General features: G+C 36.6%; 1 protein-coding gene across 5 annotated transcripts in view; it reads left to right on the forward strand.

Annotated features, from left to right (window-relative positions):
* Window positions 1-10,106, forward strand: part of LOC128874122 (uncharacterized) — a 48,405-nt gene extending 38,299 nt beyond the window's left edge. For 2 of the 5 annotated variants that reach the window (XM_054118486.1, XM_054118513.1), the window contains 5 exons: window positions 2,277-2,569; window positions 3,810-4,108; window positions 5,325-5,508; window positions 5,584-5,765; window positions 6,111-10,106. In XM_054118486.1, coding sequence (XP_053974461.1) covers window positions 2,277-2,569; window positions 3,810-4,108; window positions 5,325-5,508; window positions 5,584-5,765; window positions 6,111-6,561 — 1,409 coding nt within the window. In that variant the 3' untranslated portion in view covers window positions 6,562-10,106. Of the gene's footprint in view, window positions 1-2,273; window positions 2,570-3,809; window positions 4,109-5,324; window positions 5,509-5,583; window positions 5,766-6,110 lie in introns of all 5 variants that reach the window. The other 3 variants (XM_054118478.1, XM_054118503.1, XM_054118494.1) reach the window with 2 other exon arrangements.
* Window positions 10,107-10,718: the final 612 nt, after the last annotated feature.

Consider the following 10,718-nt stretch of genomic DNA (forward strand, 5'->3'; position numbering starts at 1 on the left):
CGAATTGCCTTTCCATCCCCTTTAAAAATATATGAACTACACAAGAACTAAATTTACCACTCCAAGAGGGGGTTAATTCCCCCCCTTTCAGTTCCTCCTGAAAAGCACTTGTCCACGCTGTGACCTTTCCTCCGTTAATGAAAAGGCTCGCGAACGACTCGTATTCCGACTGCTTGAGGTTTTTACGATACCAGATGCTTTCCACGGATTAAATGATCGTACGTTTTCACTTAATCCTTTGCGGTCAACGGCTGCGGTATTCCCGGCAGCATACTTCAGCCGTTTCGGTCGCGCGTCAGGAAACGATCGGCTCGTTTACTGTCAGCGGTTTTGTTTAGCACAGATGTAGAATCCGTTGTGCGGAGTCTCTGGGTCGGAAAGGACATTGTGCTTATCCCTTTCTACGGCTAGATAACATTCAGGAATTCAAAGCAGACGGGAGCCGAAGATCCAGGCGATACCGGCTAATGGAAAAAAAAAAGTTTTTCTTCTTTTGTCGGGTGAGAACTAATCATAACTTTTCGTTTCGTACGTTGACGTGGGAAATATATCTGGTAAGAGAAATACAGAAATGAACGTTCCCTTAGGGCGATTTATTTATCATTTACTACGAGTTCGTATCAGTTGTTGTTCATCTATTTAAATGGATACGCGAAATGTGAATTGAAGTGTTAGGGAAAATGTAATCATCCTGTGTTTGTACAGCTTTTTTCTCATATAAAAAGAATATTAAATGTGAAATTTGGATTATAATATTTGCAGAGTAGAATAAATTTCTATTCAGGTTCAATTTTTCGAAGTACGTTTGCAAACATTTTATTTCGCACTTTATCTTCAGAGACACGAAGCTTTGCGCTTCTTCTTTTCCTTTTTATACCTTCGACAAGTTTGGAAATCACTGGCTTATCGGTTCACCGGCCGCCTGTTTATTTATGTTGGCATCCGGGTCCCTCGCGTATTTTCTTCCCACTGCAAAGTAATTTCAACCAATGCGATATACGATACCCCGCGTCCGTTCGTGTTACTTCCAAAAGATCGATTCGATCGGCCAGGGTGTTTCGACACCACGACGCAGAGCAAGGGTTAACTTGATCGTAATTATCACTTCCGCGATCGACGACGCGGTTAATGTATTATTAGAGTTGCTGGGCGTTGACGTAACGCCGCGTTTTCCTTTAATATGTAATCTTCGTTTTCTATCGTAACCTAATCTCGGTAATGTCAGTCGCCACGCCGCGTGAATTACGGTTGCGCAACCCAGGTATCCCTTTTTATTCGACGATCTTCTTCTCGAATGAATGAAACTGGCAATAAACATCGAAACTTCACCTTTTACGCATTTTTTGGATTTCTTTTGAAGAGACGTCAGATACAGTTTTAAGTAATTTCAGTTTTTATTTGTAGTTTAATTTTTAAAATTGCCAAGAGACGTGGTTTTTTAACTGTTTGGAACGGTGTACTTAGAAACATGCACTTATGTCTTAATTACCATAAGTAGACAATCTTGTATCATAATTATTGTTTAACCTGCACCTGCACCTGCACCTGCACGAATAATATTAGGGTTATCGTACAAAACAGCGACTCGTTGAACCTTACCCTTTCATCTTGCCTTGTCTAAGATTAAGGTGGCTTAGAAGATGACGCGTATTCCAGTCACTTCGTTCTCTGGTTATTTTTAAACCTACTATCGAATCGAGACATTTGTATTAATAGATTAGTACACTGTTGGGACAGCTCTCCTCGATAACGAAAATATTTTTATCCTTCTGCGTTTTGGAACGAGTCCCCAAAAGCCAAAGCGAAGCTTCCACTTTCTTCCGCTACTTAAAATGCTACCCTTTTGTCTCGCCACATCTTTCTTCTTTCCTTCGAGGGCTCATTCATCGCCATCAACTCCCATTCAAGGGCCACAGTTTGAAAAACGTTACTCTCATACCTCCATACATTTGCACTCGTACATTCTTCCTCGTCATGGCGAATAAACTCGTTGAGTGATAATAAAAATAATGAAAAAGAGCAAGAATAATTACCACCATTCATTGTCTCGTTATGTTAGACGGTCACGGGAGCGTGAACAAACTAAGAGAAGGTTCAAATATTGAAGCCTAATTCATTTATTACAAAAAGACACTCCATGAATAGAATTTTATTTAGAATTTTAAATTAGAGAATGAACGCATCTTTATTCGTTTAACGGCCGAGCGACCGACGAGGACTGCGTCGAATAACGAATGGAGGTTTTTAAAGCACGTTTCGGTTTTGTTAAACAGCAGACGGCATTCTGAATCCTCAACAAACACTGCCACCCGCGCTGCCACCGAAGAGTCCACGGTTGGTTCCCGTTCCGCAGCGGCGCACGATTTCAGGGCCACCGAGCAGTACTGGTGGAGATCAGCTGCAGACGAAATTACGTCGACTGCTAAACACTGACAGCAAGGAGAATGTCTTTTTCCCCGAGAACCCGTCGCAAGTGGTCATTCAAGCGAACGGCGTTCCTCGGGAGGAGAAATTCCGCTACTCGCCTGGGAGCTTGTCGCCCAATTTCCGCGACGAGGATCGAGGAAAGGTGAAACGTCACTAGAAGTCGTTTAAAGCGATGATTTACCATTTGAACGATACGAATATCGTATAGATAGGCGTAGAAATTAATTCTGTGTCTTTATTGTCAATCGTTTATAACTCTTGTATGAACCTTTTTCAAAATGAATGTCTCCCCAACTTGTTTATCCCCTATTCTTTTAATTCGCTTCATTAAACGCGACGCTCGCATAAATTTTACTTAGCGATTTAACGCAGACGAGGGATTGTGTAACTCGGTTTCACTTTTCTAATTTATTACAATCGCGACCGTATTAAGCACGTTTTGCCTACGTGAATATGCGTGTAAATAACTACTGGCAATGAATTGTAACCGTGGTAGCGCTACGGGGAGGAAACGCAGTCGGTAACCGGAAGCTGTACATACACGTGTTCGTGAGTTTAACACGGAAGACGTAACATATTCCTCCACTGTATTAAATACGTGCATGCCATAATCGACGAGATTGTCGCGGAATTTGTGATACTCGTAACGACAGATTCGGCTTACGAATCTGAAATTACGAAACAGTGTTAATAAACGCTCTTGGATTATGTTTTTTAATCGAATACGAGTGGTATTTTTAGTTTAAGTGAAAGTAGATAAGATTGGGAACTATGGATTAGGGTCTAGGAACTATGTATTATGTCTAAGGGAAAAAATTTTCAAGGTCTTTTTTTTTATAAAATTTCAAGGTCATCGATGTTTTTTTAAATGGAATGATATATTTTCGTTAACATAATGTTGTAGCTGACAAAATAACGAATTCATCCATGTACTACAATATGACCTACAAATGACCTTCAACCCAGAAAAATGGAATAAATAAAATTCAATGTGTAAGATTGGAAATCTTAGGAAACATTAGAATTAGAAATCAGAGAACAAGAACGTCTTTAGACTGATCAGCAGTTGTAAACACGAATGTGTACAAACACATAGATAAAGGTATATCATAAATGTCTTCCTGTCAACACCGAATATCTGTTATTATGTTGTGTATCGCGATACATTTGAATGTATAGCAGCTCAAGTTAATATTAATTTGAATGTTCAAAATATTTTGAACATTTTCCGTAACAGGAATAAACCAAATGAATCTCACACGTTGAATTTTGTGCACAATTCAGTAATGTAACATAAAACATAAAATAGTGTGCATGTATCACATGTTAACAAAGCGAAAGAAACTTTCGGGACAACCTAATACAATAATTTATGTTCACAGCGCTGCCTGCAACAGGACGCCCGCTTCAAATTCGGCCGCAGCAACTCGCACTCGCACACGTCCGGTAGGGCCGCAAGAAAATCGACCAGTTCCCAGTCGGTGGAGAACACGGCTTGCCACAAATCTTTGCCCGATCTTCACACGAGCACTCGACGACGGGCGTCGCTGTCGCCGCGCGCGTCGACGAAGTCGTCCAAACCGTCGGGGCACCATCAATCCGCGAACAATTGCCCGGATTGCGAAACTAGTTCAGATTATTCGGAGCACAGTTTCAAGCGGGATGCTGTCTGTTACCGCAGGTATTTAGAGCGTTTTCACGCGTGTCTCGCTGAAATTATAATGGCCGAATGTTCAGAATATCTCGAGGCCCTCGAAGCTTTTATGGCCTAGAATTTTGCAGTTAACATTGCTCAGGAATTGCTCAGTCCTTCTGGAAATGGTTCCTGATACTTTGCCAGCAGTGGTTGGGGGTACGATCAATTGGTCGCTCAAGGACACCGATAAGAGCTGGATCCAACCTGTTTACCTTCGGTTTTAAAGTGCTTATGTAGAGCTTATAGCATGTCTCTGTTGTTATGCGCAACACAGATGAGATAGATACTTAGCAACTTTCCATGTATGATTAATAAAAGTTTTAGTAGTCAAACAGAAGAGATTAATCCTTCGCTGCAAAGGTATTAGTGTGATCTGTCTATACTTAGGATCTTCAAGGCGAGAGAGTGACAATGGGAATCGATTTTTTCCAAACGCGTGGTGTACCATTGCAAAGTTGTTCCTTTTATCTTCAAGGCAACAGAAACTCAATTACGTTTGCTCCATTCGTCTTCGAGAGATGAAAGGAAGAGAAGAGCCTTCACAATGCTGTGGTATTTACGCTGAAGGATTGAGTGAAACTAGAAATTGCGTCTTGTATGAATGATTCACATCGGGGTTTTGAACGACTAATTGAAGTTGATTAGACTGTAGACTATAGGAAGCATGAGTACCCTTCAAATGGACACTACTCACAATCAGAAATCAAAGCAGTGTTAATTGCAATGTTCATTTTATATATATATATATATATTTTTAAATATGAGACTACAGTCCCGCAATAAGTATTACAACCGACGACATGATTTTGTGTTTGAAAACAGATCAAAGACATATAATACATTTTGTTTATTTATTTCACTATTGACCATTATTCGTGGAAACACATTTCATGAATGGAAGACAGCTTTCTCTCATAGTATGAACATCATTCACAAGAGGACTCAACCTGTCCTTTTAACCTACTTTTGCAAGATGATTCATCACAAGCCCCTGTTGCTATGTATAAAATATTAGTAATTCAATACTTCTGGAGATGTCTTAACCTGCGATGAACCATTCTGCACAAGTTAAACGGTAGAAGACATGGTGAATCCTTTCTGTACAAGAGGCAACCTTGCAGCTCCATGCACTAGAAGCACCTTCATTTCGGTTGTAACACGGATTGCGGAACGTCGTGTATACGGTTTCTGATCGTTTCAGTTCCAGACATATTAGACGCTCCTTCGGATCTGGTGGCGGTGATGCCAGCAGCGTGCTATCATCCGGTGGTCGAACGCACAAGTCGTCAGGTTCCAGTAAACTGAGCCATGGGGCAACCGCGAGGGATTCTGGCGGATCATCCGGGCACTGTACGCACCGTAGCGAACCGCCATCGATAATACAAGTACGTTTGAAACATCTGTCACGTAGTCTATAACTGGAACCGCTAGATTCATTGAACGTGTAACATTCTCTTTAGGATTGCTGGAGTCATATACGGCGCGACAGTGGTGCATCTACTCAACACTCAACGGAAAAAGAACGCTCGAGAGGCGGTAGTAGTTATGTTAACGGTACCCCGCCTTCCGTTGTGAAACATTACAGTCCTGATTCCGAAAGTAGCAACAGTCAAACGGACTATAGCCCAACATGCAATTCAAGGTATGTAAATACAGTTAGTGAACTTACAGAGAATATGAAAGACCTGGCTACATAATTAGAAATAATTCTGGCTTATTAAAATTGAATTACTGTTGGTGCCCTGAGTGAACAGTAGAATGAGGATATAGTTAACAGATTTATAACTTGAAAGCCAGGTTGTATATCTTTGTATAGACTCTTGCTGTGGTTTTTCGTTTTGATCTTGCCGTATCCTTTCCACATCTCATAGTCCAAGCTGATGGTTCAGGCGCTTTCCTTGTCGTTGCATCCTGTATTCGTCTCTCCTTGTTGTCAGCCTTGAACAATATTGTGAATGCTCAAACAATATTGTGATTGTTCTGCCAGGTTTTCCGACGGCTGGAAAGAAGGCCGCGGTCGACCAATTTTGAGATCAAAGTCAGATATCAGTGATCGCTACTGGCGCCAAGACAATGGTCGATCTAACAAAGTGCCTGCTCGACCTCCTCGGTCAATAACTCAACTCGAGAACTTCTTTGATCGTTTGGGTCTCGATTCAGATAATTATCAACGTATCACGGAACCAGACTCGAAGACGTCGTCGCCTGTATTTTTCGACAGCGTCAGCTCCGTAGACTCGGCATTAGGTCTTTACTCGTGGGTTGGGAACAACCAAACAAATCAGGGCAGCCAATGGCAGAACAATAATTGTAGCGTTGGTATGAGCAACGAGGATTGCAACCAGAGGGTCAGCGATCCCCCGAGTATCGTCGAGCGCAACGCTCGAATCATCAAATGGCTCTGTCAGTGTCGAAAAGTGCAGTTTGGGTACAGTTAAACAACGAGTTTGCGAAGAGGACAATCGATACTCCAGTTTCATTAACACGCATTCAAGTCAACGAATGTAGCTCTTCATCTTGCCAACGATATTTTTCACGCATTGCAGAAACCTATGCCTTAAGTTTTAAGTTCGTTAGTAATAGTAGTAACGTTGAAACACCTTCGTCCTGCTTCATTAAGTTACTAATGCCGCGACGAGTGGCATCTTAATTTATGATTTTAACTTCGGAAGACCATGTGCCATCTACTTTTATATCTTCTTATGCATTTCTTCCTATATATTTTAGTATTAAATTGTTGCTGAGAAATTTCGGCGTGACGTTCATTAGTTTTGTGAATATGTTTATGTCAAAATTTGTACATATAATCGGTAGACAGAAAAATCGTCTCATATTTTCATACATAGGGTCGTGTAACTTTTTGTCTGATCAAACGATTTTGTTTTTTTAGCGAAAAAACATGTACTATTATATAGTGATTTTATTAAATTTACAACGAGTTTATGATACACGGGGAAAGTTACGTATACAAAATTTGAAGTTTATGGCGATGTTTTACTTGAAATGATAAATTAAATAAAATACATTAATTGTTGTCACATTTGATCGTTAAAGCTTGTTGCATAAGGTTTGTATGTTTTGGGCATTATGACAGAAATATGCCTTTTGTCTCTCCATTTTTCGAACTATACATTTAAAATTTTAATTAATATTGTCATTTAATGAATAATTCAACGTTGAATACTAACCGACCACGCGTTCCAATTTTTGCGGTCCTATAGGAATTTCGAAAGTCCAAGTTTTGTCTACAAAATAACTTGCCGTGTTTCCATTAGACTTCTAACCCTAATAGTGTTAGTTCGATTTCAGTAATATTTTTCCTGACTCTAGATAATCGTATCAATCCGTTTTCAGCTGTACTTTAATAATACAAACACTATTGGTACAAAGCAGAACAGATGTGATTTAATGAATTTTTAAGAATTTTTCTCTGTAAAAATGTTCGCTAATGGAATTTCTATAAGGAATTTAAACAAATTTTAACGTTAATGTTTTTATATCTTATAAATCTCGTTAAGTCAATTTGTGTTCGACTATTGCAAAATTGTTTTCGATTTAATAAATTTGAAATCCTTTGTAACTTTTAAATTGTGGTGTGAATTAATATTTACGTGCTCCCTTGATTAATGTTTAAGAGTAATTTTACAAATTTGATGGACACGTGTAAGTGAAAATTGAATATCAAAAGGAGTTTTTTATATTATTGATGTGTTATTCATTATAAGTATCTACTTTGTGCCTAAATAATTCGAAAATTTTATTTTATGAATAAATTATCTTGATTGTTTAATATATCTTTATATACGTTTAGTAGTTTATTAACAAGGTTAATTAAAATTCTATGTATTTTATAAAATTTAATATTATCGTTTAAACATTAACAGGTTACTTAAATTGGTATCTTGTATTTTAAATTGAAAAAAATCACGGAAACAATATGTCGTAGATACGAAAGCTTATAATTTATAAGATGTATTATTCATTTATTGCTTAAAACGTTTCCCGATATATTTTACCGTGCAATAATACTGATGATTCACTTAAATGTTTTTTTTTATTTTAGGTGAAACTTACTAGATCATACCGATTGAAATAATTTATCTATTGTGTGGCAATCTATTAAAGATATATTATGACTTTGAATGTTTGTAATGGACAAATCGTTACTTATGTGATTCAAGTATTTTAACAAAAAAAAAAAAGATAAAAAACGATTTATGTAATATGATACAAGAAGAAGTTACTCAACTACTCTCATTTCAAGTGATATAGATGTCTTAGATAAATAGTGAGTTCGCATAGATTGTACGTGAGACATGGTAGTGCATTGCAATTAAAACAAAAGAGTTGAAATTACTACTTACATAGTATAGCTCGACAACTTAAACAAGGTCTACGTGGTCGTGGTCTTAGCGCAATAGATCGAAAAGTAGGAATGACACGTAGGGTCGCGTATGTATCAGGTGTCATTCGACACTAGTAAATAAGTAGAATAAGTGTTTTAGCCACTGTTAGTCATCCGATACTGCTGTAAAAGAATTAAAATTATAAAAGGATAACAAGAACGGGATATTGTATTGTTAAGGAGAATGGACTTGAAAATTTAATATCTGGAAAATTGATTGAGCTAGAAGGCTGATATTTTTCAGAATTTAAATTAAAAAAGTAAAAAAAAAGGAATCTCAGGTTGTGAAACTAAAACTGGAATAGTACGAAAAAGCTATCATCATGGAGCTAAAGGGTAAACTAAGTCAATGGGGACACCTGTCGTAGATGAGACTGGACAAGCATTCTTTTTCTACAAGGATTTTTTTGTAAGTTGTCGAGCTATAAAATCTTGCATTTTTCAAGCAAATGTATAGTGATGCTTGTATCGAATACTAGATGTTTCTGTAGTTACATAACCAGTATTTATGGTAACACTTACAGTTTTTGAGAAAAATATATGGAGGGTGTAACCGAAATTATGAGGAGTGTTTTGGCAGCCAATCGTGAAGTGTTATTGCACAAAACTGAGCATAGAATACATATGTTTATAAGAAGTATTTTGCTTATAACTTTTTGAGCTATGCACTGTTTAATGTATGTATATTTAATAATGTTCGACGGTATTTAATTACGCGAGAGTCTATTTCCAAAATTTACATTTTCGCCATGTAACAAGAAATTCATAATATATTTTTACTAGTATTAGTAATTTACATCTTGATTGATAATTTAATTACGAAATGTTCGAAAATTAAATTCTAAAATCTAGTTACAAATTAGAAATGTTATTAGACCAATATTAAATACTTAATTAGACTTATTTTCAAAAAGTTTTAAGCAAAGCAACTAAAACTACAATTATACATTACTTCTTGAGAGTACAAGCACAAGGTGTGTTCTATTTCTACTCTATTAAGATTTATGACCAACAAGTTAGTTGGAAATAGCACTCGTTTCGATGTGTTTTCGATTAACCCGCATTTGAATCTTTCTTTAGATGTTTAAAAACTTATTGTTACTCGTTATGGTAGAAATATACATTCCATTTCTTTAACATGTGTAGACGAATCTCAAGAAGTAAAAGGTTAGTGTTAGTTTTCATTATTATTTTTGTTAATAGAATTATATTTTGCATCGATGACATTCGTTAATGTAATTGAAGGAATTTTTAAAACATGATGTTGCAATTTGTTTTAGGTCATAGTTTATGTGATCAATGTACTTGTACATTAGAGTTCAATGCGTTGTCTTCATTATCTTATCGACTCGAGGCTTAGACAATTTTAATATTAAGTAGATTTGTTGGAATCTATTTTGTAATTTTAAATCCAAATGTATACTTAAAATGTGGAACTTACGTATGTGCATAATTTGTGATTTATAATATTTAACATTGTTAAAGTCATACATTTTTAATTGCTTTTTTTTATAATCTAGTCACGTAGATCAAAATATGTTAAATTTCAAGATAATATTATTAAATTCCTTCTGTGTACCGCTGGTAATTTTATTTCTAACCCAAATTTCATATAATTTCGTTTCTGATTCAAGTTTCTGTTTATGTCTTATATACAAGGTCGAAGTAATAAACAACTACAACTTATCGTGAAATAATTTCAAAGTAGTCGAAATCTATATGTAAAAACATATTTAATAGATAACAATTACATTTAAAATCATCAACATACCTTCCAATACACGTGTCTCGAGATTGTGACTGGATTAACTTTCAAGTTTTTTACCTTGAATGAAACATTAGCTCGTAGAAAGAATTGCATACATATTTTAAATTACGCGGTTTTTTTTTAATACCAGTGGCGCCATCGTTGGGATAACGCTCAAGTTTGTAACAAAAATAGTTCCCCCCGTTTCTAAAAGATGGCACCACTAATTAAAAAGTTGTGGCTTTTTAATTTATTTAATCAAGTTCTATTTTATCGACGTTTAGGCAGGAGCGTATTTAGAAGGCGCGAAAGGCTATATATATATATTATGTACACTGTTATCACACGGCTATACTATTGTTATTATATACAGAAAAACTATATGTTTATATACAGAAAAAACTATATACACTTCTTTCTAAGATTTTTACAAGAAAACGACT

The sequence above is a fragment of the Hylaeus volcanicus genome, chromosome 1, assembly GCF_026283585.1.
Source record: "Hylaeus volcanicus isolate JK05 chromosome 1, UHH_iyHylVolc1.0_haploid, whole genome shotgun sequence".
Taxonomy (NCBI): Eukaryota; Metazoa; Arthropoda; class Insecta; order Hymenoptera; family Colletidae; genus Hylaeus; species Hylaeus volcanicus.